Source organism: Podarcis erhardii, assembly GCF_964252035.2.
Source record: "Podarcis erhardii genome assembly, chromosome: 7".
In the NCBI taxonomy this organism is placed as follows: Eukaryota; Metazoa; Chordata; class Lepidosauria; order Squamata; family Lacertidae; genus Podarcis; species Podarcis erhardii.
In genome coordinates, this window is record NC_138511.1 from 14,661,974 (window position 1) to 14,689,205 (window position 27,232).

The 27,232-nt window shown below is 46.8% G+C and overlaps 1 protein-coding gene across 1 annotated transcript; it reads left to right on the forward strand.

Annotated features, from left to right (window-relative positions):
* The first annotated feature begins 91 nt into the window (after positions 1 to 91).
* Positions 92 to 27,232, forward strand: EMC1 (ER membrane protein complex subunit 1). Its single transcript, XM_081870886.1, has 22 exons — positions 92 to 246; positions 1,260 to 1,384; positions 2,536 to 2,601; positions 3,694 to 3,787; positions 4,998 to 5,126; positions 6,189 to 6,315; positions 7,539 to 7,688; positions 9,155 to 9,322; positions 10,454 to 10,525; positions 13,168 to 13,290; positions 14,761 to 14,857; positions 15,649 to 15,765; positions 16,703 to 16,902; positions 17,784 to 17,933; positions 19,083 to 19,244; positions 19,366 to 19,485; positions 20,528 to 20,665; positions 21,817 to 21,990; positions 22,859 to 23,069; positions 24,367 to 24,451; positions 25,641 to 25,770; positions 26,014 to 27,232. The coding sequence occupies exons 1-22, from the start codon at positions 137 to 139 to the stop codon at positions 26,191 to 26,193; spliced, it is 2,928 nt and encodes a 975-aa protein (XP_081727012.1). The 5' UTR covers positions 92 to 136; the 3' UTR covers positions 26,194 to 27,232.

Genomic DNA, 27,232 nt, shown 5'->3' on the forward strand with positions numbered 1-27,232 from the left:
ATATCTCTATGGAGGCAAAAGGTCTAGAAGCTGCTCTCTATGGTCCCGGAAGCTCTATGGTCCCGCGGTGCCCGATGGGATAGCGAGGGCCTCCTTCCCTCTCTTCACCCCCCCCCCCAATTCTCCCCGGCCTGTCATGGCGGCGTCCTGGTTTCTGGGGCCTTTGCTGTCACTCCGGCTGTTTCTCCTGCTCTCGCCTGACCCAGCGGGCGCCGTTTACGAGGACCAAGTGGGCAAGTTTGACTGGTGGGTGACAGGCCGAACTGACCTCACCTGCGGAACTCCCTGCCACAGGAAGTGCTGATATGAGGGAGGGAGGGAGGTTTCTAATATAAGCTGATGGAGGGAAAGAGAACCCCTGATCAGTCACTGCTAGTTCAGACCCCCATAATTGATTGATTGATTGCATACCCTCCGTTCTTTGATGTTGCCTAATGTTAATATTTATTTATTTATTTATGTATCCCACCTTTTTCCCTAACAGAGACTCAAAGTTACAGATAGGTAGCCGTGTTGGTCTGCCATAGTCAAAACAAAACAAATTCCTTCCAGTAGCACCTTAAAGACCAACTAAGTCAGTTCTTGGTATGAGCTTTCGTGTGCATGCACACTTCTTCAGATACACTGAAACAGAAGTTTCCAGACCCTTCTATATAGTGAGAAGGTGGGGAGGGGTATTCTCCATTGTTTTGAGTTTGGTGATAAGTTGTAATTCAGCAGCTTCTCTTTCCAGTCTATTTCTGAAATTCCTTTGTAGTAAAACAGCTACTTTGAGATCTTGTATAGAATGGAGAGACCTGGTCTGAACAAAGACCTTGGATTCTTATCTCATTATACATGACAAAGCCATTTTTCACCTTTTCACCCCTTGCTTTTTCCTGTAAGACCTATTGCAGTCGTTAAGAGTCGTCAACAGGCTCATCACAGCTATCTGCCAATCACCCATTCCCACCACCCTTCTGAGTAATACCCCTCCCCACCTTCTCACTATATAGAAGGGTCTGGAAACTTCTGTTTCAGTGTATCTGAAGAAGTGTGCATGCACACGAAAGCTCATACCAAGAACTGACTTAGTTGGTCTTTAAGGTGCTACTGGAAGGAAGAGACTCAAAGTGGTTTACATAGTAAATCTGGATTATTTTGAAAGTTGCATTATATGTTCGGTGCCTGACAGAACTGACCACATTATTTCACTACTTTCTGCTATGTGCTCTTCATTATTTTTAGAACAAAAATACACCCCTTTGTGTTTCTAATAGGAGACAGCAATATGTGGGAAAGCTTAAGTTTGCCTCCTTGGAAGCTTCGCAGGGCTCCAGGAAGCTCATTGTGGCCACCGAGAAGAATGTGATGGCTGCTCTGAACTCCAGGACAGGAGACATCTGTGAGTATCTCTTAGGCAGTGGACAGGATAGGGCCTGTTTATACCTATTGCTCTGATAGATGCATTGGTGATAACAACTGTATGAGGAACAGGGGCTTGAGAGGATGTGAAACTCAGACTAAGGCAACTTCGCATGTAGAGTACCCGTATTTTTCGGCCCATAGGGCGCACCTAGTTTTTTTTGGGGGGGGAATAAAGAAAAAAAAATATTTCCCCCCCAGACGCGGGGCTGGGGCGGGCGAAGCCTGAGCTTCCCCTGAGCCCATCCCCCAGAACAGGCTGCTATCCGCAAGCCTGGGGAGCCCGGCGGGAACTCCCGCAGGCTCCCTAGGCTTGCGGATAGCTTCCTGAAGCCAGGAGAGCGAGAGGGGTCGGTGCACACCGACCCCTCTCGCTCTCCAAGCTTCAGCGAAAGCCTACATTCGCTCCATAGGATGCACACACATTTCCCCTTAATTTTTGGAGGGGAAAAAGTGCGTCCTATAGGGCAAAAAATACGGTATTTGCTCTGAGTGCATTAGGCTAATGGTAACAGTACCACTCTATTCTGCCTTGGCCAGACCACATCTGGAACACTGTGTCTAGTTCTGGGCACCACAGTTTAGGAAGGATATTGACAAGTGTGATCGTGTGCAGAGGAGAGCGACCAAGTTGGTCAAGGGTCTGGAAACCAAGCCTTATGATGAACGGTTGAAGGAGCTGGGAATGTTTAGTCTGGGAAAGAGGAAATAGAGAGGGGATACGATAGCCATCTTCAAATATCTAAAGGGCTGTCGCATGGAAGAGGGAACATGCTTGTTTTCTCCTGCTCTGGAGGGTAGGACTCAAACCAATGGCTTCAAGCTACAAGAAAGGGGATTCTGACTAAACATCAGGAATAACTTTCTGCCTATAAGAGCTGTTTGACAGGGGACCGGTCTCCCTTGGGAGGTTGTGCACTCTCCTTCCTCGGAGGTTTTTAAGCAGAGTTTGGATGGCCATCTGTCAGGGACTCTTGAGTTGCGATTCCTGCATTTCAAAGGGTTGGACTACATGGCCCTTGGGTCCCATCAAACTCTGCAATTCTGGGAGGAATGGGTGCTATTAGACAAAATGGCCCAACCCTTGAAATGTAGCTTCCTCTGTTCATTGGACTCCTGTTTCTTTTTAAGTGTGGCGCCACGTGGACAAAGGAACTCCTGAAGGAGCGATAGATGCAATGCTGATCCATGGACAAGGTAAGTGAAGCATTTGTATTCTAGCTGAGTTATTAGGTCTGTAGTGCTGGCCATAATATTTCTTAACAATCTCACCTCCCCACAAATTCTGGTTCTTTGAGTGTTCCCATTTTACAGAAAGGAAGACTGAGAGTTCTTTCTTTTCTTTTTTATTATTAAAGATTTTCTTGTTTTACAGAAGTAAGTGTAATGTCTCTCGTATTTTTTCCATGTAACATTTTTACCAATCCGTTTCATTTTTTGAGACATTAGGGGGAGGGAAAAAAAGGGGGGGTGGAGGGAGGGAAGATGGGTGGGGGTGGGGTGGGGTGGCGATGTTTCTATTATGTTTAATGTATGTAGGGTTTGGTGCCAGCATTGCTTGTGCTATTCACTTGTGTTCCTTTGGTGGTGAGAGAGGTTGGGGTTGGCCTAGGGTGTGGTTGTTTGTTTGTGATTGGCTGTGGTGATCTTTGTTTTCGTGTGTGAGTGGGGTGTGTGTGTGTTTTGGATCAGGTTAGCCATATTGATTTGTATGCTGTTGGTGGATTATTGTCATTGTCTTGTTGGGCTGCGTATGTGATAAAGGCGAGCCATACCGGGGTAAAGGCGGGAAGACTGAGAGTTGAGAGACAAAACTATGAGCACAGCAAGTCCTTGGCTGTTTTACAATAGGGGCAGGGAGCCTTGTTTTTTCACTTGAGGCCCGCATTCCCTACTGAGTCAAAAGTGGGCGGAGCAACAAATGTGAATTTTACCTTAGCACAGTTGTCTGGTTTTTACACACACACATATGCCTCTCTTTATCCTTTGTCTGGGCATGCAAGAACCATTACACGAGTCCAAGGACATATTGCAGTCGTATAAAAACCCTCAAGAAGGGTGCTGAGCTGGTCCAGGAGAGGGTGTGTCCTGGGGAGAGTCCTGTGTTCCTCATCCCGTTCTATAGAGTTGAACACAAATGGAAGAGAGCCTTGCTTGTCCCAAGACAAAATGAGGACAGTCAGGTGCAGATCTACCACCCCTTTATTATGAAGGCGTGATATGCTTCTTCTGAGCTCTGTTTGCGGGTATTTATAATATACCGGCTGTTTTCACCACCCCATCGTATAGATGCCATCACTGTCTCCAACGGTGGTCGCCTCCTGCGCTCCTGGGAGACCAACATCGGGGGCTTGAACTGGGAGATATCGATGGATGCTGGCAGGTGAGAATTTTAGGTGGGTGGGTGGGTAGAATGTTGGGGAACTCGTTTGCAACCTTTTGGGGGTAATGGCAGATTTTAAAACGCCAAATGTAGGGTCCCGTTCATCATGTTCTTCCTCTGCATTGTGAGTGTATACAGAGGTTGATTCTCCCACGATTAAGAACTCTTTCCCTGGAAAATCTTCTGTAGACATTGTGTTCTTTTGCTTAAGGAATGCTTCTTCCTATTTTATCAAAAGGGTTGCAGAAAGCTATCTGACTTCGGCATAAATCAGGTGTAGTATTTTGTCGGTTCCTTGAAAAAAAAGTACATTTATAGACACCTGCACTGGTTGCCGATTTGCTACCGGACCAAGTTCAAGTTGTTACTTTTAGTAAATAAAGCAACTTGGGACCAGTTTGCTTGTGAGATCACCTTACCTTACCTCATACAAGCCCACTTGACCGCTCCAGAGAGAGAGAGAGAGAGAGAGTGAGTTTTGGATTTGATATCCCACCTTTCACTCCCCTTCAGGAGTCTCAAAGCGGCCAACATTCTCCTTTCCCTTCCTCCCCCACATCAAACACTCTGTGAGGTGAGTGGCGCTGAGAGACTTCAAAGAAGTGTGACTGGCCCAAGGTCACCCAGCAGCTGCATGTGAAGGAGCGGAGATGCGAACCCGGTTCCCCAGATTACGAGACTACAGCTCTTAACCACTACACCATACTGGCTCCAATCTATGGAACTGGCACTTTTGCAGAAGCCACATAATACTTGTTCCACATTTTTTAGAAATTGCTCTTTTAGTGTGGCAGCACCCACACTGCGGAACTCCTTGCTGATTAACATTAGGCAAACACCTTCACTCTTCTCTTTTTGGGGCCTGCTAAAAGCACTCTTGTTTAGGCTGGCCTATCCAGGCACATAGAACACTGGTGCCTGTTTTAATCTGGCTTTTAACTTATTGTTGGTTTTAATTATTTTGGAACATTTTTGATAGCTGTTTTTAACTGGCTTCCCCGGCCCCTCCCTTATAATTCCATTCTTTTGTTCTTTTCATAAACTGCTTTGAGGTTTGTTTCTGCAGTCAGGCATCATATCAGTTTTGTGAAACAAAATGAATCTCATCCTCTAGTCATAATTGTTTTAGCTAGTTGTATGTTTTTAATTTTGTGGTGAGTTCTCTTGGTCTGTGGCTGTAATAAACCATTTGTGTGTCTCACTGTTCAAGTTTTCAGATGGCTAGTTTGGTGGGGCTTCAGGACATGGTGAAACACATAGCCATCTTGAAGAAAAATGTGCTCTCTCTTCACTACCTCTCCAATGGCCATCAGAAGTGGTTAGAGCATTTGCCAGAAAGGTAGGAGGTGATCGTGAGCCGTGCTCATCTCTGGTTCAGGGAGGGGCTGTAGCTCAGTGGTAGAACACCTGCTCGGCATGCAGAATGGTCCCAGGTTCAATCCATCTCCTGGAAGGGTTGGGAAATAATAGACCCGAGTAGCTAAGTGCTCTGCCAACCCCCCCCCCAAAAAAATAAATACGCTACCACACAGGCAGAAAAACATTAGGTCATTGTCTTCATAGGAGGCAAACGGGGTCTGCAAATGGGGTGTTGCATGCTGCTTATTCAGGATTCCTCAAGGGCCTTTAGGTTCTTCTTATGCACATTGGGATGGACCAGTTGAACAAGAACAAGTGGAACACAAAAACGCAGAGGAAGGGCCGTAGCTGTTGAAATGGCAACTGCTTTGCATGCAGAAGGTCCCAGATTCATCTCCTGGTAGGCCTAGGAATATCCTCCACCTGAAACACTGGAGAGCTGCTGCTGGTCAGTGTAGGCAATGCTAGCTAGCCAGACCAGTGGTTTTGACTTGCTGTAAGACCCTTTCCTATGTATTCCAGCTGCTCCATTCTGTTCCACCTCCTTTACACACCCCCTTCGTGGTTTTCTGTTTTATCTCCCTTCTGATCAGCTGATCAGTCAACTTTCCATGCTCACAGTCCTCATTGGTCTGATCTTGGGGCTCCCTTCTCCTCAACTTAAGTCCCCCCTCTTTTTTGGGTACTTCTACAAACCTTTGGGTGCCCCCCAGTCTGGTGATGTGCATATGGTGCTGTTTTGCCTGTGGAAGTAACATCTCCAGCAGCCTGATCATTGGATATGAGTTATCATTCCATGTAAATCTGAAGACATTTGTTACTGATGGTTTCACCTCCATGTTCAGGGGCAGCCTACCACTGGTTACTAGGTTCTGGGGGTAAACAAGAGGCAGCTGCTCTTGTTATGCTTCCTCGGGGCTGCTTTGCTGGTAGGCTGGTGACCACATAGATCCTGGAGCTTCCAAGCTCTACCTTCCCCTGTCCCCCAAAGACTTGTGGTGACAGCCGGCTGACGTAATCAACTTCTGATATTCCTTGCTAGTGAGGTTGTCCAGTATCAGCTGGTGTATTCCCACGGGACGGGGTCGGTGCACGCAGTTGGAGTCAGTCCTCAAAGCCACTTCAGCATCGTAACCTTCAGCGTTGAGGATGGAGAGATCACAAGACAGGTAGGATAAGGTCTGGGCTCAGAATGGGATTTCTGTTTCCTCGCGAAAAGCTGGGTTTTTGCTTACTTTTTTGTCCAGGAGGGAGGATGGCATTTGGGAAATTTGCAGATTTAAGGCTGTGATTCTGTGTGTGCTTACTTGATGGTGAACTTGACTGACCCCTATGAGACTTATTCCTGAGTAGCACAGCAGTGTTTCATCAGTTGGGTTAGTAAACTGTAACTGTGCACTCCAGAGGTGATTGGACTCCCAGCTTCCATCCAATAAAGCGAGATGAGAGCCGCAACTCCAGTCGGTCACGACTTTACGTTTACCTTTAGCAGGGATGTGAGTGGCGCTGTGGGTTAAACCACAGAGCCTAGGACTTGCCAATCAGAAGGTTGGCGGTTCAAATCTCCACGACGGGATGAGCTCCCATTGCTCGGTCCCTGCTCCTGCCAACCTAGCAGTTCGAAAGCACGTCAAAGTGCAAGCAGATAAAGTGCAAGTACCGCTCCGGCGGGAAGATAAACGGCGTTTCCATGTGCTGCTCTGGTTCGCCAGAAGCAGCTTAGTCATGCTGGCCACATGACCCGGAAGCTGTATGCTGGCTCCCTCGGCCAATAAAGCAAGATGAGCGCCGCAACCCCAGAGTCAGTCACGACCGGACCTAATGGTCAGGGGTCCCTTTACCTTTAGCACTGTAGTGTTTAATCAGTTGGGTTAGTAAACTGTAACTGTGCACTCCAGAGGTGATTGGATTCCCAGCTTCCATCAACCCAGCCAGCACGGTTAGTGGTCAGGGATAACAGGGGTTGTAGTCCCAACAACATCCAGAGGAGCCACAGGCTCTCCATCCTTCATTAAAAGAAGGCAGAGGTAGCTGGGGACAGTAAAGGCAAGGGATGGAGGGGCAGTGAAAGCAAGAGTTCAAGGACAAGGAACCTGCGGCCGTCCACCTGCCTGTTGGACTCAGCCCCAGACAGCGTGGCCAACTGTCAGGGATTATGGGAGCTGTGGTCCAGCATCATCTCAAGGGCACCGTGTCGGCTACCGCTGAATCATCGCAAAACCTTCTGATTGACTAAAAAGGAAAAACAACAACAGGTGCCCTTGATAAATAGGGCGCCATATTATATCAGTATTTAGACTCTTAATGAAAATGTCTCTGCTGTGTGTGGTGGAGAAGGGAGCTGCTGTTGGGGAGGCGAATCCAGTTTCTCAACACTTTTTTCCTTCTGCAGGTCAGGGTGGCAGCCCCCTGGGCAAGGACTCTGAATGGAGCTTGTGGTGTGGTCGGAGAGGGAGTCCTCTTGTGCGCCGACTCAGCCACTCACTCACTCTATGCCTTGTCCCTGGATTCTGGGGAAGAGGTGAAGCAGATTCCACTGCAGGTGAGGGGTCTAGGAAGCAGGCTGGTAACTTTGGATGGGTTTGGCTTTCAACTTGGCATATCTGAAGGGTTACTAGCTATGGCAGCTATGTTCTCCTTCCCCTGTTGGAGGCAGTGTGCCTCTGAATGCCAGTTAATAATCATAATACCTTTGATTTATTAATTGCCTTCTAAACCTTACTCTCAAGGCAATTGACATACATGATACAGTCGTACCTCGGCTCCCAAACGCCTTGAGAGCTAAACGTTCCAGCTCCCAAATGATTGAAAACCAGAAGTGATTGTTTTGGTTTTCAAACGTTCTTTGGAAGCCAAACATCCAGCTCTGCTTCCGATTGGCTGCAGGAAGCTCCTGCAGCCAATCGGAAGCTGTGCCTTGGTTCCCGAACCATTTTGGGAGTCAACTGGACTCCCGGAACGCATTCTGTTCAGGAGCCGAGGTTCCACTGTAGTTAAAAACAGTTTTTGTTTTTGTTTAAAGATGCATTTAAAACAAGACTAAAAACCTAACAAGTGGGTACTCTTGATAAACACCCATTTATTTAGCTGGGGAAACCTGTCAGGACAAAAATGTCCCCAGCTGTTTCCGGAAAGCGCATTTACGGGGAATCCCCAAGTCAGGAGATTGCTGCTGTTCTCAGATTCTGTGCACAGAGTTTGGTGAGATCAGAGCACTGCATTGTGATGGCTTATTCAGCTGTGCTCTTCCAATGGCTTTTGTAACGCAGCTAATTTCCCCGTCTTTTTGATGCTGTGTCAGGGAACCCCTGTGGGAAGGTCAATAAGATGGATAGCCTCCATGGAGGAGGAGAATGGCTATCAATGGCTGCAAACCATGACAGCTGTGCTCTACCCCTGTAGTCAGAGGCCTTTGAGTACCAACCAGTTGTTGGAAATCACAAGCAGAGAAAGTTCCGCCTTTCCATTCAGGCATCCTTTTAAGACTTCTGGTTGACCACTGCAAGAACCGGATGCTGGCTTAGATGAGTATTTGACCAGATCTAGCTTCAGGGCCCATGCTTTTACGTTATAGGATGTAATGATAGCTGTCAGCTAGGATTAGACAAATTCCCCCGTTGGAGGCCATACACCTCTGAATCCCAGTTGCTGGGACTTGCACATGGCAGAGTGCTGTCGTATCCATATCCCAGTTGCTGGTTTCCCATTGAGGCAACTGGTGGGTAACTGAGAACAGGATGCTGGACCAGATGGGCCAGTGGTCTGAGCCAATGTTCTCGTGTAGCAATGGACACCAATGTGGATTATACAAATCCGTGGGGAATAGGGCTATCAGTGGCTATATTCTCTCTCCACTGCCGCAGGCAAACAGGGAGAGTTGTTGTTGCGCTCTGGTCCTGCTTCCAATTCCCAGAGGCATCCTTTGGTTGACCACTGAATGCTACTGGGCTCCTCTTACGTCCCACGTTTGCCTGACTCGCCTTCTCTTCCTTCCCTCACCCTCCACAGTCCCTTGGTCTGGAGTTTGCCAGCGGCTTCCGGCCCCGCTTGCTTTCCTCTCAGCCCAATTCCGCCAGCGCTTCCCGCACCCAGTTCTTCCTGCAGCTGTCTCCAAGCCACTTTGCGCTGCTCCAGCATCGGAACGGCGTGCTGAGCCTCCTCCGGGATTTTCCACAGGTAAAAGGAAATGGTCCCTATTATTATTTTTTTTTTAAAGGAAAAATGAAGAGGAGAAGCTTTTGCTGCAGTGCCAACACCTTGATGTTTTACCTGTTAAAAGCCCGTCTCCTTGAGGAATGTTACCAACTCTCTGCCGATGTACATTGAGAAAGGGCTGTAGCGCAGTGTGCGTGACCTCTCCATAGATCAGGAACGAGGAACCTGTCGTCCTCCAGAGATTGTTGGACTCCAACTCCCATCAGCCCCTATGATCCATATCCATATCCATATCCCCTATGGCGTATCCGTATCCATATCCCCTATGGCGATGTTTCTATTTTGCTTAATGTATGTAGGGTTTGGTGTCAGCGTTGCTTGTGCTGTTCATTTGTGTTCCTTTGGTGGTGAGAGAGGTTGGGGTTGGCCTAGGGTGTGGCTGTTCATTTGTGATTGGCTGTGGTGATCTTTGTTTTCGCATGTGAGTGGGGTGGGTGGGTGTTTTGGATCAGGTTAGCCATATTGATTTGTATGCTGTTGGTGGATTATTGTCATTGTCTTGTTGGGCTGTGTATGTGATAACGGGGAGCCATACCGGGGTAAAGGCGTCTTCTTCTGTTTGTCCCCTTGTTGGTTTCAGTTTACTGGTTAATTTTTCTATTAGGACTGTTTCCCATACTATTTGGTACCAGCAACTTGGTACCATGTTCTTACTTCCTTATCTGAAGAAGTGTGCATCACGTATCTGAAGAAGTGTGCATGCACACGAAAGCTCATACCAAGAACTGACTTAGTTGGTCTTTAAGGTGCTACTGGAAGGAATTTGTTTTGTTTTGACTATGGCAGACCAACACGGCTACCTATCTGTTACTTCCTTATGTTATCGAAATCCCTCTCTGCTCGAAACCTTGGGAACTCTGTCTCTCTAAGAGGAAGATCTGAGCAGGGTGAGCTGGTGATGTGACTCGGTGCAGGGATTTTTCAGTAGGCAGCCAGTCCTCCTGTAGTCTGATGCTCAGGTTTATCGCCTAAGCTCCTAGGCCAGGGTCACCCAAGGGAACTTTTATCCAAGTGCACCTCTCACCCCACCAAGCCCAGTGTTTCTTCCAGGAGTGTTTTCCTTATTCATTCTCTCACTGCTGCGTTTCTCAGGCTGTCCTCGTGACCTTCGCAACCACCAACGAGAAAACGGTAGCCGCGGTCCTCACCTGCAAGGCCGAAGTGGTAAGTTTGAGGGTGACATGTTGGGTGAAATCAGAAACTTGGCTTGTCCCTGAAATGCCCTCGACTTCCTCAGGATCATGCTGGCTTTTGTTGCTGCAGTGTGATTACTTGTCTGCATTCAGGCAATCGTCTCTCTACTTTTAATAAGCTGAGATACAAACATTTTGGCAACTTCCCTTCTCTCTCGGTGTGAGCCAGCAAACAAATGGGGATGTCTTTAATTTAACTTACCCATTTTCTCTGAATCAGTAACTATAGTTAATAGCTCTGGGATGAGGTCAACTGCAAACCATGGTTTAGTGTCCTGGCTTGTTACAGAAGCTGTTAACCATAATTTCTCAGATTGCAGGAAACAGGAAAGGCAGCTGGACTACAGCCCTGGGCAGCACAAGCATGCTTACTTGGGCTGATGGGTACTGTAGTCTGAAACATCTGCAGGGCACCAAGTTGGGGAGGGCTGAACTATAGCTGACAGCTTCGTAGTTGGTTTGCTGGTTTGTGTGAAAGGAGGCAGCTAGTCTTGTTTTATATCTTGGTTTTTTCATTCTTGTTACCTGAGATTCTCCCACTGTGTGACTTTGGAAACCTTGTGGTAGACTTAATTTGTGTTAAAGAATAAAATTGCAGAAGGCAATTGCCCACACTCTGAAATTAGGTCTTCTTGTGAGCCAAAATACTGGTGACTGCAAAGAGGGCATTATTGCTTTGTTTTTTAAATAACAACAAATTAAGTAGTAGCTTAAATGGATGCTATTTATAGTGGTTTCAAATGCTCAGAGTGCTGCATGTGGATTATCTTGTGATCCACACAACAACCATGTAAAGTAGGCCTGCATTATCATCCCCCTTACCAACTGCAACATGGCAGATGATAATGCGTCTGACACTTGGAAGGATGTGAACACCCAGGCGCCAGAGCTAAGGTTGTGCAGTGGCTGAGAGGCTGAGCTATGGCTCACAAAGTCCCCAGGTCAAATCTTGCCTGCCATGAACTCACCACTCACCTCTGACCTCATGTCAGCTCACAATCTATGGTTTGAGAGAGGCCACCAAATCAGCATAACACAGCATGATTTGTCCTGACTGTTGTTTGTTGGTACATCTGTGTTCACCATCCATTGACAAGCTACGGTGAGAACTGTCCTTTTGCCTTAATGACCATGGAGACAGAAGTGAACTTCTGAAGCTGATGGAAAGGCGGCACTTCCTGTCCTAAGTTTGGAAGCTCAGAATAATGGTCTAGGTTCACATCTGTAGTAAGCAAAAACTATGATTTCGGGTGTAACAGGAAACCTTGGCCTTATGTTATGGCCTTATGATCATGAGGTAGCACAAGCCTTGGGTCTGCACACTTTCCCCTCTCCTTTCCCATCTGAAAGAAGAGGTTTTAGGGACGCGGGTGGCGCTGTGGGTTAAACCACAGAGCCTAGGACTTGCTGATCAGAAGGTCGGTGGTTCGAATCCCCACGACGGGGGTCAGCTCCCGATGCTTGGTCACTGCTCCTGCCAACCTAGTAGTTCAAAAGCATGTCAAAGTGCAAGTAGTTAAATAGGTACCGCTCCAGCGGGAAGGCAAATGTTGTTTCTGTGCACTGCTCTGGTTCGCCAGAAGTGACTTAGTCATGCTGGCCACATGACCTGGAAGCTGTATGCCGGCTCCCTCAGCCAGTAAAGCGAGATGAGCGCCGCAACCCCAGAGTCGGCCACGACTGGACCTAATGGTCAGGGGTCCCTTTACCTTTACTTTGGTTTTAGAGCCAAGGGCAGTTCGCCGTAGTAGTAGTAGTAGTAGTAGTAATAATAATAATTTATTATTTATACCCTGCCTATCTGGCTGGGTTTACCCAGCCACTCTGGGAGGCTCCCAACTGAATATTAAAAACACAATACAGCATTAAACATTAAAAACCTCCCTAAACAGGGCTGCCTTAAGATGTCTTTTGAAAGTAAGATAGTTGCTTATTGCCTTGACATCTGTTGGGAGGGTGTTCCACAGGGCGGGTGCCACTACCGAGAAGGCCCTCTGTCTGGTTCCCTGTAACCTCACTTCTCGCAATGAGGTAACCACCAGAAACCCTCGGCGCTGGACCTCAGTGTCCGGGCTGAGTGATGGGGGTGGAGACGCTCCTTCAGGTATACAGGACCGAGGCCATTGTACACCAATGCAAGGACCTGTGGTTAGTTCCAACTGTGGCGAGTTAGAAGAAATTGGGGTCAAGCCATGCTTCAATACCTTTGTTTTTTAAAAAAACTCAACTGAGTTAGAACAAACCACAGTTTCCTGAGTTTGTGCACAGTGGGGAGCTATTAATAATTATAAAAGCAGATGTTTTCAATCTTTCCTTGCATGCAAAGGAGGAGCAAGGAGGGTGAGAGCATGACCCTTTGATTCATGCAGGCTCGTTCTTGGGACACGAAACCATGGTTTTCCATTATGTCTGAACCAGGTTTACCTTGCATTTGAAGTGTGTGGTTTAAAGTGCTATGGTTTAAATGTATTTCGTGCACCCCACCCCACTGCAATCTTCACTCCTTGGGTCAGGTAGCTACTCTGTTGCTCGTGGTGACATCATGCATGACGGTGGACTTAATATTAAATCCTACCCCCCCTTTCTTTTAATTTCTTCTGAATGACACTTAAGGAATCCTTATCCTGCCACAACCAGTCCTACGTAATTAACCTGTACTTGGCTGAAACTGGGCAGAGGCTGCTGGATACCATTATCAGCTTCACCTTGGAGAAAACTTCTACAAGGCCAGAACAGGTATGGGGAGTGGTCTTGGGGGGAGAGTGGGAGCAGAGGGGCCTTAGTGGGTGTTTGAATTTTCTGTGCTGTCCACGGGCAACACAATGGGCGGGACTATATACAGTGGTGCCTCGCAAGACGGAAAACCCGCTAGACGAAAGGGTTTTCTGTTTTGGAGGCACTTCGCAAAACGAATTTCCCTATGGGCTTGCTTCGCAAGACGAAAATGTCTTGCGAGTTCCTGCGGGTTTCCCTCCCCCCCTTTCCTAAGCCGCTAAGCCGCTTATCAGCTGATCCGCTGATAAGCCGCTGAACAGCTGATCGCTAAAAGCCGCTAAACCGCTAATAGCGCTAATCCACTAAGCTGTCAATGGGCTTGCTTCGCAAGACGAAAAAACCGCTAGACGAAGAGCCTCACGGAACGGATTAATTTCGTCTTGCGAGGCACCACTGTATATTAATCACAAATTGTATTTGGGGGCAGCTCAGAGCAGACCCATTGAAATTAATGGACCCAAGTTCTCAATTCTCCTCAAAGTAGACTCGGTGAAATTATGACCTACTTGAGCCCATTAATTTTGACAGGTCTGCACTTAATTATTATTTATTTATTAATTATTTATGCCCCGCCCATCTGGCTAGGCTTCCCCAGCCACTCTGGGCGGCTTCCAACAAAATATTAAAATACAGTAACGCATCAAACATTTAAAGCTTCCCTAAACTTAAGTAAAACTTGGTTGGATACAATCCAAGTTTCCCCTCCAAAATAAAGTTAATATGAACAACAGGCCTCAATCATATAACTACCCACACCAATACCAAGAATCTTAGCAGTCTTCTCAGAAAACTCTAAGTTGCTTCCTTAATTGGTTGGACATCTTGCTAATCCTGCAAGCTAATAATAATAATAATAATAATAATAATAATAATAATAATAATAATAATAATAATTAATAATGATGATGTTATTTATACCCTGCCCAACTGGCTGAGTTTCCCCAGCCACTCTGGGCAGCTTCCAATCAAGTGTTAAAAGCAATACAGCATTAAATATTAAAAACTTTCCTAAACAGGGCTGCCTTCAGATGTCTTTTAAAGAGAAGATAGCTGCCTATTCCCTTCACATCTGAAGGGAGGGCGTTCTACAGGGCGGGCACCACTACCGAGAAGGCCCTCTGTCTGGTTCCCTGTAACCTCACTTCTCGCAATGAGGGAACCGCCAGAAGGCCCTCGGCGCCGGATCTCAGTGTCAGTCCCATTTTGTTTTGAAGAGAGTTGAAACTTTCTTTTGCCTGAGGTTTTGTTAGACTATCTGCTAAAAATGAGGGAACCGCCAGAAGGCCCTCGGCGCTGGATCTCAGTGTCTGGGCTGAATGATGGGGGTGGAGACGCTCCTTCGGGTATACAGGACCGAGGCCGTTTAAGGCTTTAAAGGTCAGCACCATGATACCCATCCACCTGCCTACCCCTTCCTCCTTTTTCTTTCAGCTTTACATTCAGGTGTTTCTGAAGAAAGACGACTCCGTGGGCTACCGAGCCCTGGTGCAGACGGCGGATCACATGCTCTCCTTCCTTCAGCAACCAGGTGACCTTTCTGCTGTGTTGCACAGTTCATTTATTGCATTTATTCCCCACAGAGCTCAAGGGGGCATATGCAGTTCCCTCTCTCATTTAATCCCTGTGAGGTAGGTTAGGCTGAGAGGCAGGGGTGAGCTTCATGGCCCAGTCTCTTAGTTTGCTAGTCTGACATTCTAACCACTACCCCACACTCCAAGCTTTACCTTTCTGGTAACTGGACGACAGAGAGCTGACTTTGCCAATGGCCTAAGAAGGAGAATTAGAAGTCTTTCCAAGCAAGTGTTTCTAGGATTGCAGTCTAAGAGTTGCATCTGCCTCAGAGTAGACCTGTTGTAACCAATGCAGCTAAGTAAGATTCATTCATTTCAAGGGGTCCGCTAACACTGGATACAGCCCTCCCTCCATATTTCCTTTTATGGCCACCTATGCACGCGGGTGGCGCTGTGGGCTAAACCAGAGCCTAGGACTTGTCGATTAGAAGGTTGGCAGTTCGAATCCCCATGACGGGGTGAGCTCCCGTTGCTCGGTCCCAGCTCCTGCCAAACTAGCAGTTCGAAAGCACATCAAAGTGCAAATAGATAAATAGGTACCGCTCCGGCGGGAAGGTAAACGGCGTTTCTGTGCGCTGCTCTGGTTCACCAGAAGCGACTTAGTCATGCTGGCCGCAGGACCCGGAAGCTGTACGCCGGCTCCCTCGGCCAATAAAGCGAGATGAGCACCACAACCCCAGAGTCGGCCAAACTGGACCTAATGGTTAGGGGTCCCTTTACCTATGCATCTCTTGTTTTTCCTCCACAGGGAAAGTTTTGTGGAGCAGAGAAGAGTCTTTGGCTGAAGTGGTCAGCTTGCAGATGGTGGATCTGCCCCTGACAGGCGCGCAGGCAGAGCTGGAGGGTGAATTTGGGAAGAAAGCAGGTAAAGCCACAGTTGGCGTTTCTTTCCCTTTCCCAATCCTAAGGAAACTCAACAAGACCCTCCCGGTCAGCAAGGCTGCCAGGTAGTGTTGCACAGGTGGATTGCAATTTATTATTCACCCTTCACCCTAAAGGTAACAACAGTTAAAACACAACATTAAGAACATCTTTTAAAAAGATAAAATTACAAAAACAATGTAAATAAAAATAAAAATATTCATCTCATGTGTCAAAAGCCAGGGTGGGGTGTGTGTGTAAAGAGGTGCATCTTCAGCATTCTTCAAAAGCTGTGTAATGAAGAGGCCGAAATCATCTCTGCAGGGAAGGTTCCACAATTTAGTTACATCTCTGATACTGCGGCTTTTGTTCTTACTCCAATGAACACATTTCAAATATTTTCTGCTTTGTCTTTTTTGCTGTCTTGGAACCAGCAATTCAAGGTAATTCTCCAGTTGTCTTTTTCACTTGCTTTTCTTGACAATCTTGCTTTGGAAAGGGGTGTGTGTGTGTGTGTGTGTGTGTGTGAGAGAGAGAGAGAGAGAGAGAGAGAGAGAGAGAGATTGATTTGTGTCAGTTTCAATCTATGGGGCTCTATCTGTCTTCCATGAGCTTTCTTGGTCCTGTTGAGTTGTGCTTGCTGTCTGAACCACACGGCTCCACAAACATGCTTTCCTGCTCACCAGCAGTGAGGAACTTTGTCCCCTGTCCAAGATCCCCTGTCCTTCTCCCAAGCTCGGAAGAGGATGAGGGATTTCGCATAGGCTTCAAGCTTTCTTTATTAGAGAGGCTCAGAAATGTCAGCCAAGTTAAGAATATGAGAACGTAAGAGCAATGCTGAATTGGTGCAGTGGCTCGTCTAGTCATGCTACAGGCTCTTCCCTCTATATTAACCTCTGCTTAATTGTTGGGTGTGACCCGTTCTCTCTCTCCCTTTCCAGATGGTCTGCTGGGCATGTTCTTAAAGCGCCTGTCCTCTCAGCTCATCCTCCTCCAGGCCTGGACCGCTCACCTTTGGAAGATGTTTTACGACGCGCGCAAGCCCCGCAGCCAGATCAAGAACGAAATCAACATTGACAACTTGGCCCGGGATGAGTTTAACCTGCAGAAGATGATTGTGGTGGTCACAGCTTCTGGAAAGGTGAGGAGTGTGCTTGTGAGCCAGGAGCTTAAGTTATATATTTAGCTCTGCTAAATCAAGGGTCAAGTCTTATCGTTAGTTCTGTGGCAGAGTGCCTGCTTTGTAGGACTGGGAATGTCCCCTGCCTCTGGAAACTTGGAAGAACCGCTGCCAGCCAGTGTCAACAGAACTGAACTAGGTGGACTCAAGGGTCTGACTTTGGTATAAGGCAGCTTCCCATATTCCTATGTGTCCCACTATTGTCAACCAAATGGCATGGTGGGAAACGCACAAGCAAGGCATGAAGGCAGTGGCCTCTGGCGTTAAGAGGTGGTAGACTGTCACTGAACATGGAGGTTGTACTCCTGACTCTTGTGGTTAATGAGAACATTAGGAAGAGTCTCTCTGGATCAGCTCAAAGGCAGCCACCCTCTTCCACCACACACAATATTTAAATCATAGGATTGTAGAGTTGGAAGGGACCCAAAGGTTCATCTAGTCCATGGGTATTCAAAGTAAGGCCTAGGGGCTGGATCCAGCCCAATCGCCTTCTAAATCTGGCCCACGGACAGTCCGGGAATCAGCATGTTGTTACATGAGTAGATTGTGTCCTTTTATTAAAGATGCATCTCTGGGTTATTTGTGGGGCGTAGGAATTTGTTCACCCCCCCCCGAAAGAAATATAGTCCGGGCCCCCACAAGGTCTGAGGGACAGTGGACCGGCCCCCTGCTGAAAAAGTTTGCTGGCCCCTGATCTAGTCCAACCCCTTACAACGCAGGAATCATTTTCCATGCGGATCACCGCATGCTGTTGTGTCCGCTTGCTGTTGTGCCATCAAGCCTCTCTGCTATATGAACCTGTGTGGCTTGACCGTTGTGTGGTCTTTGTGTTCTCTGTCCAGCTCTTTGGTATCGAAAGCAGCTCCGGGACCATCCTGTGGAAGCAGTACCTCCAGGACGTGCGGCCGGGCTCATCCTTCAAGCTGGTGGTCCAGAGGACAACTGCCCACTTCCCCCACCCTCCACAGTGCACCCTCCTGGTCAAGGACAAGGTCAGGACCCATGTCTGTGATGGCCAGTTTGGACTTGGGAGATATTGTAGGGGGAAAGTTCTTCTGTGGGTAGCTAGCAAGGCCTGAGTTTGAAAACTGAATTGTCAATTTGAAAATTGACAATAGAATTGCCAGTATCATAATGCCAGTACAGTGGTGCCTCGCAAGACGAAATTACTCCGTTCCGTGAGGCTCTTCGTATAGTGGTTTTTTCGTCTTGCAAAGCAAGCCCATTGACAGCTTAGCGGATTAGCGCTATTAGCGGTTTAGCGGCTTTTAGCAGATCAGCTGATAAGCGGCTTAGCGGCTTAGGAAAAAAGGGGAAAAAACCCGCAGGAACTCGCAAGACATTTCGTCTTGCGAAGCAAGCCCATAGGGAAATTCGTTTTGCGAAGCGCCTCCAAAACGGAAAACCCTTTCGTCTAGCGGGTTTTCCGTCTTGCGAGGCGTTCGTCTTGCGGGGCACCATTGTATACAAAGCTGTAGTGCGACTGCATTTGGAATACTGTGTACAGTTCTGGTTGCCTCACCTAAAAAAGGATATCGCACAGTTGGAAAAGGTTCAGAAAAGGGCAACCCAAAATGTTGAAGGGGATGGAAGAAGAAAGGTTGCAGTGTTTGGGATGTCTTACTTTAGAGAAAAGGCAAAGAAGAGGCAACATGGTAGAAGTTTATAACAATTTTGCGTGGCACGGAGACAGTGGATAGAGACATTTTTATCCCTCATATTACTGGAACTTGTGGGCATCCAATGATGCTGATTGTGGGAAGATTCGGGAGAGAGAAATGAAAGCCTTTCTTCACGTAGCGCAGAGTTAAACTATGGAACTTGTTCCCACAGGAGGCAGTAATGCCAGCAACCTAGATGGCTTTAAAAGAGGATTAGAGAAATTCAAGAAGAAGTAGAGTGCTGTCAGTGGCTACTAGCCACAATGGCTATGCTCTGCAGCCAGGAGGCAACAATGCTTCTGAATATTGGTTGCTGGAAAGCCACAGGAGGGGAGAGGGGTCTTATTCTCAGATCCTGCTTCTTGCTTTGAGGCCACTATGAGAACAGGTTGCTGGGCTAGATGGGCCCATTGACCTGGTCCAGCAGGCTCTTCTTACTTTCTTATGAGCTTCCTGTCCCCGTGCCTCTTCCTCTCCCAGGAGACCGGCAAGAGCTCCCTCTACGTCTTCAACCCCATCTTTGGGAGGTGGAGTCAGGTGGCTCCTCCGGTGCTGAGCCGCCCTATCCTCCAGTCCCTGCTGCTCCCCATCATGGACCAAGATTACGCCAAAGTTCTGCTTCTGATCGACGACGAGTTCAAGGTAGGCTCTGCCTCATCTGTCGGGTATGCGGAAAGCCTCTTGAAAAACCCTCACACTTCTTTGACCTGTCCTTCCTTCCTTCCTTCCTTCCTTCCTTCCTTCCTTCCTTCCTTCCTTCCAGGTCACAGTGTTCCCAGCGACAAGGAACGTCCTCCGGCAGCTTGAGGAAATTGCTCCGACTGTCTCTTTTTACTTGGCGGACACTGAACAGGGCAAGTTGATGGGACGGAGGCTGCAAAAGGTACTTAGCTCTCATTTCCCCCTTCTTAAGATGGTGTTAAATACTCTTGTGTGTTGTTGTGGGCCTGTAACTGAGGGGTTTAGTGCCCCCCCATACTGCTGGCGTGTCCGTCCAGGTTGGCCAACTCAGAAGTGATGTCATCAGTGGGTGCTCTTGGTCTTACCCTGGAAGTGGAAGTTTGAACCAGCCCCAGTAAGCATGGAGATTGATGGTAGTTGTAGTTAATCAATTTCCAGAGGGCCAAAGATCCCACCCATCTGCTGCAGCGGGATGGGGCTCTGAATGCATTAAGCTTCTTGCGCAGGGAAGTTGCATGCAAGCAAGGAATCGTCCTTTCTTTTTTTCTTTTTTAAAATAATTTTTATTGAATGATTTTATGTTACAAAATACAATACAGCCATACTACCACTAAATATAATTAAGAAACAAAAATTACATACATCAATATTTAGTTTGTTATTTGTTATTTACTGTCTTATTTCCTCCCAAACATTCCATACAAAAAGACACATGTGCAGACACACCCACACCCACACCTGCACACAAAATGATAATAATGAAAGTAAATATTTTTCCCATTTTATCTTTCAAAATCTTTTCTTCAACTCTGACTTCCTGTCAAGTCCCTTTGCATATATTTTATCTTACAATCGAATGTACACAAAACAATAAACCTTTCTATATAAATTTTCCAATACATTCTAAAAACATAATAAATCCTTGTTGTCCACCACCTTTTAGTTCCTTTACCACTCGAATGCTAGCACGGAGTCAAAACTATTATTGTATTTTTGAACATATTTTCTATAACCATCCCATTTTTCCGCAAATTTTTGCTTTGAGTTTCCTCTGAGTTTACTAGTCAGTTGAGCTGTCTCCACCAACTCCTGCAATTTGATTTGCCAATCTGTTATTTTTGGGGGCTCCAGGAATCATGCTTTCAGTACATCTCAGACTGGGGGCCTTTTATGGGGAGGACGGGACTTTCTAGGAACTGGCTTGACATTTTTTATATCCTGGGGTTCTTGGCCATGTGTTGCAGGACCTGACAACGGAGGAGAGCTGGGAGATCAGCATCCCCCCTGACGTGCAGCGGATCGTAACCATCAAGGGGAAGAGGGCCAACGAACACGTCCATTCCCAGGGCCGGGTGATGGGAGATCGCAGTGTCCTTTACAAGGTAGGAGAGGGCGTGGGAACGTCCAGTGCGTCAGACAACATCACATGCCTTTGCAGTTCTCATAGGAAGAATAGAAAGATGCCTTATGGTGAGCCTGGTCATTATTCTATCTTTCTCAATATAGCCTACACTGACTGGCAGCAGCTCTCCAGGGTTTCAGGCAGGATTCTGTCCTAACTCTACTTCGAAATGCTGCCACGGAATGAACCTAGGGCCTTCTGTATGCAAAGCAAATGCTCTAATGCTGAACCTTGGCACTTCCTCATAAAATAAACTAAGAGCCTAGTCCTCATGATTCTTAATAAAGAGCTGATTTAAATAGAAGCATAGGAAATGTTCTTATATCTAGACAGATCCCTGGGTCCACCTGGCTCAATACTGTCTGACTGGCAGCAGCTTTAATATTGAGCCATTGTAATTCCCCTTAAAATAAACAAGAGCCTTGTCCTTGTGGTTCTTTAAAAAGGGAGCTGATTGAAACTGAAACATAGGGAACTCTCTTATACCAAATCAGACTGACTAGCTCAGTATTGGTAACACTGACTGGCAGCAGTTCTCCAGGGTTTCAGGCAGGAGATTTCCCGAGCTGTACCTGGAGAATTGAACCTGAGACCTGCATGCAAAGCGGGTGCTTGAACACAGAGCCATGGCACTTCTGTTGGGATTACACTCCTCCCGAGCTGCAGATATGTGGATTGTTGCATGTTACATGTCTGTTTACATTCCAGCACCGATTGCTGGAGTCTGTGAGCGGAACTTCTGCTCTGTATTGCTTTTGTTTTCAGTTTCTCTCTGAGAAGACGGCAAGGAGACAAGACATGTTTTTCTTTGTCCTGATTTATGTATAATAAATGCGTAGTTTAGTATGTGTCCACGCCTCAAGCCTCATCTGTTGTGCAGTTTACACTGCTGAGAAATGTGTGCTCAAGGCTTCTCATCTTGAGTCACAGATGCATGTCGGAGGAGCAGAGATCGATGGATCTCTGCAGCGGCAAGGCTGAGAGGGAGACGCTCCAGCTGGGGCTGAGCCAGCTGGCTTTTCGTCCCCCGATTCTGACAACTTCCCCATCTGAGTCATTGTTTCATGCTGGGAAGGGGACACACAGGCTAGTAGGACCTGTTTCAAGGTGTCAGCCTTTGTCTTGTTGCAGTCGTTGAACCCGAACCTGCTGGCGGTGGTGACGGAGAGCACGGACACCCACCCGGAGCGCACGTTCATCGGGATCCATTTGATTGACAGCGTCACTGGCCGGATCATCCACTCCTCGGTGCAGAAGAAGGCCAAGGGGCCGGTCCACATTGTCCACTCGGAGAACTGGGTGGTGGTAAGCAGTGTCCCCATGCCCCACCCTTTCATGCAGGTGGAATTTGTGAGAACATCATGAAGGAGTTGTGGATGGAGAAAGGCCTTGCCTAGTGTGCCATTGCCTGGGAGTTTGGGGTTTTAGTTAGGATCAGCAGCAATTAAAATACCATACAGTGGTACCTTGGTTCTCAAACTTAATCTGATCTCGAAGTTCGTTCCAAAACCAAAGCGTTCCAAAACCAAGGCACACTTTCCCATAGAAAGTAATGCAAAATGGATTAATCTGTTCCAGACAGCAATTTAACATGAATTTTACTATCCAACGAGACCATTGATCCATAAAATGAAAGCAGTAATCAATGTACTGTACTATAAAATAAATAAGGCCGTATTGTAGATGATTTAAAAAATAATAATTCTTACCTGTACTGATGATAGTCATTGTTTGGATGGGGGACTTTTATCCATTTCCGCAGTCACACACTCAATCAATCAATCAATCAATCAGTAGCTGAACTGGATTCCACAAAGTGACAAAAACAAATTAATTGAAAAAGCCTCAAAACCAAAAACGCAAAATAAATAGCAAAAACAAAAGCACCAAACTTAATCCGTTCCAGAAGCCCGTTTGACTACCGAAGTGTTCAAAAACCAAGGCGCAGCTTCTGATTGGTGCAGACACCCCAGAAACAATAGCTGACAGCTGCATCAGACGTTCGGCTTCTGAAAAACGTTCGAAAACTGGAACACTTACTTCCTGGTTTTCAGCGTTTAAGAACCAAGGCATTTGAGAACCAAGGTACCATTGTATTAAGAGTAGTTTAGATTGATCGTTATTAGTATTTTTATTATTACATCTGAGCAAGCTTTCCCCTCTCTCACCGCAGTACCAGTACTGGAATGCCAAGGCCCGCCGCAACGAATTCACAGTGCTGGAGCTGTACGAGGGGACAGAGCAGTACAACGCTACGGCCTTCAGCTCCCTGGACCGCCCTTTCCTGCCCCAGGTCCTGCAGCAGTCCTACATTTTCCCCTCCGCCATCAGTGCTATGGAGGTCACCATCACAGAACGGGGAATCACCAGCCGCCACTTGCTCAGTTAAGGAGTGGGCCGGGTTTTGAGCTTTCCGACCAATCGGGATTTGAGAGTGTAGCCACCTTGAAGCAGGGAGGGAGCAGCCCCTTTCAGTTTCAGAACATGCAGTGAAAGGGTTTCCCATCAGCTTCTACCAAAGGCCTAGTGGTCCGGGGTGGTGAGGAATTTGAAGACCCTTTACTATTTCTGCAGCAGGGTCTCTTGTCCCCAGTGTCCTCGAGCCACCCAATCAGCATGAAATCGGCTTCTGAGCCACCAAGAAAGTGGAGTGGAATGAGGTAAGTCAGCCACTGAAGTTGGCTCCTAGGATCACTCTAGGAGGCGTGTGGGAAGAACACCAATGAGTTGTTCTCTATGCTTAGGAACATGGAGAACTTAAATTGCTTCTATTTCCAGAGAATGGTGCACAAGTTCTGTTATGTACAATGGGTTTTCAAGGAAAATGTCGGACTTGCATTCGACCGAGCGACTCCTCTGGAATCGCCTCCGACGTGATTAACGACCTGAGCCTCTGATAAGGCTCCAAGCACATTCCCATTACGCAGAGAATCCAGCACAGGGAAGGACGAGAAATATGAGCTACAGTGGTACCTCGGTGGTACTTACATACGCTTCAGGTTACATACGCTTCAGGTTACAGACTCCGCTTACCTAGAAATAGTGCTTCAGGTTAAGAACTTTGCTTCAGGATGAGAGCAGAAATCGTGCTCCGGCGGCGCGGCAGCAGCAGGAGGACCCATTAGCTAAAGTGGTGCTTCAGGTTAAGAACAGTTTCAGGTTAAGTACGGACTTCCGGAACGAATTACGTACTTAACCCGAGGTACCACTGTACATGCTAAGCCTTTTATTTCTAGTTAGGCAGACAGAAAAGAAACATCCTCTCTCTGTGAAAGCAGAGAGCAACTGAAAAACAAAGGAACAGGAAACCAGTAACATCACATCCGTCTCCTGTCTTCCGTGAGACTTCCAACAGCCTGGAATGTCTCTGGAATGCAAAACAGAGTCTTGTGACTCCAAGAGCACTGCACAGTGGCAACACACAGAAACCAACAGAAAGTACAACTTGAATCACCCCAAAAGGAGATACAGGAGACCTCCAAATCATTTGCCCGTGAAAATAGTAAATCTAGCTGAAAGGCAACACGTGGAGATCTGCACTGCAATACATTCCTGATCATGATTACCGTATAATCTTAGAAAATTGTATAACACTTCTGTTGCTCAGGAGGAAGTGTGAATTTTGTGGCAATTGTTGAAATAACGTTTGCCATGGTGTTTGTTTCATTTGTAACTCTGCAGTTGGACTTCCTTCTGGGGCGATCCTTTCACTCCCCAAGGCTCTGTTGGACCCGCGGCGGCCAGAAATCCCTACAGAGCAAACTAGGTAAGGAAATTGGGGTGGGTGTAACTCCTAGGCCTTTGGAGAAGCCTTTGAGTGTGTGCAGCAGGTTTTAGACAGTCAGGCCATCTAGTAGGAGGACTGTAGGAAACTAGAATTGGCCTCAGGTAGAAACCAGATAGGTCCTGTTCTGTGAAGCATTCTTCCTTCCGTCAACATTCACTTTTTGCTTTTTCTCTTGGAGTCCTTTTTATGCTGCCAGGCTTTTGTATGGTGTTTAATTCTTAATTGTTTTTTATTTAACTAGTCATCTTAATGTTTTTCTGTATCTTAAATGTGGCACACTGCCCTGATATTTTACATTGTGGCAGTACAGAAATACTTTTATATGAGCAAACTGCCTTGCCCCCAAGCCAGACAGCTTGGCCATCGATAGTCCAGTGTGGTCTACTGTGATTGGATGCCGCTCTCAAGGAATTCCTGCAGAAAAGAAAGGTCTTTCCCTCATTATCAGGATTGGGGATTGGGGAACCTGTAGCCCTCCAGCAATTACAGTGGTCTGGGATGATGGGAGTTGTAGTCCAGAAATATTTAGAAGGCCTCAACCTCCAATCATCATTATTGGTTCCACAACCCTGAAGTTCTAAGCGGACCATTTATTTGTTTGTTTGTTTGTTTGTTTTATTTAACAAAATTAAGATACCACTTTATTGTGGTGAAACCTTTAAGCAGCTTACAAAGAAATATAAAAATCATCAATAAAAGGCAACATGAGAAGGAAGGGGGGCTTTGGGGGGTTTCCTTCATTTTTAATTTCCTTGTTTCCTTCTTTTTTAGTATACTGCCTTTCCATATTGTTGTACACAAGGCAATTTACCAGCTGAAAAAGCAACAAAATATGCAGCATAGATCTTGCATCTTTAAACAATGTGATCCAATACAAATAGGTCACAATAGAAGATATGACTTAAAATAAAGTAATATTCAGTAACCCGTTAGAATATAATAATATGCAATAAAATTAACTCTCAAAATATCAGCAAATAATAATCGAACAGAAATTCACTCTCAACAATTTCAATAAATTATAATCAATGAAAACAACAGCGAAGTTAAAATATATAAAATACCACAATATGGGGAGGGGAGCCCCATGGGGCAGTCCAAATGAATCTTGTGGAGAGGTGACTGAGCCTGTTGCTTTGATGTTCTGCTCTTGCTTGCCTTTTTCCAGGGAAGAAAACTTGATCCCGTATTCCCCAGACGTGCAGATCCATGCAGAGAGGTTCATCAACTACAACCAGACCATCTCCCGAATGAGAGGCATTTACACAGCCCCATCGGGCCTTGAGTCTACATGTCTGGTGAGCCCTCTTAACTCCTCATCGAACGATGCACTTTCTTCTACAAGGTGGTGATGGTCACACGGGGCTTAGATCAGGGACAGGGAAACTCTGGCCTGCCAGTGGCACCGTACAAGGACAGGAATGGACTCCTTGGCCTGATTCAGTACCCCCCTGCACCAACTACATCCAAATATTTGCTTGAGGCAGGACTCGGCTGTCCTCGGCCTTTTGTCACTTCTATTTACTTAATTTCGCCTGCAGGTCGTGGCGTATGGCCTGGACATCTACCAGACCCGAGTCTACCCCTCCAAGCAGTTTGACGTCCTGAAGGATGACTACGACTACGTCCTGATCAGCAGTGTCCTTTTCGGGCTGGTCTTTGCCACCATGATCACCAAGAGGCTGGCTCAGGTGAAGCTCCTTAACCGGGCCTGGCGGTAACCAGATTTGCAGAAGCAAACCTGCTGGGGCTGGACAACAAAGACCCTGGTTCACAAGGAGAGGGAGGATCTCAGCCACATTGTTGATTAGATAACTGTTACCCTGATGGAACAAGATCTGTGGGGGACTTTTTTTGTCTGCGTCTCGTCTGCTGGAATAGCTAAGCCCAGTTCCTCGTGGGAAATGAGAAACGTCAGGAACAAGAATATGCTACGAAACAAAAGACTATAAAGGTTTTATTTTTTCCTTGGGAACTGGTCCAAGGTGGTCCAGGTGCTTTGTCTTGACTACCTTGTAATGTAACACAACTGATCCCATCTCTGAAGCACCTTTGCCATAAAAGTCAATCTCCGGGTCTTCAGCCTGCATCATCACATACATTTTACTTGGGAGTAGGGGAGGGAGTCCCCTGCCTTTCTTGCCCCAACAGTTTCTGATCCACCCCTTACCCTCCCTGAAAACCCTTAACAGTTGAAAAAGACTGGAATTGCAGTTGGGAGAAGAGGACAGTGGGAGCCAGCCTTCCTCAACCTGTTGCATTCCAAATGTTAGACTCCAGCTTCCATCAGCCAGCATGGCCCAGTGGTCAGGGATAATGGGAGCTGTAGTTTGAATAACATCTGAGGGAGAGGTGGGGGAGATCAGGTTAGGTTAGGGTGGCATAGGGGAATTTTGGAAGTATGCTATAATTAAAATGGATTTGAATACAGATCAGATCAGCTTGACATATAATAGCTCAGGGAAGGGGCATTGGAGAAGATGTGACTATTATGGTCTAATATTCTGGTTGTTGCACTGATATTTCCCCCCATTTGATCTTGTGTTCCTGCTGCAAACACACATAATTATTTGACTGTTTCTGGTGATGTTTATCTCTTTGCTCTAGGGCTTGCCGTTTAAATTACACTGACTGGTGTAATGGTAAATGTGACTGGTAGGCTCTGAAAACATATCCTGCATTGGGGTGAATGGAAGTACTTGAAGCTAGGTTTCCTCCCTTGTTAATATAAAATAAAAAACCTTTTAAGTTCTAAGTGAA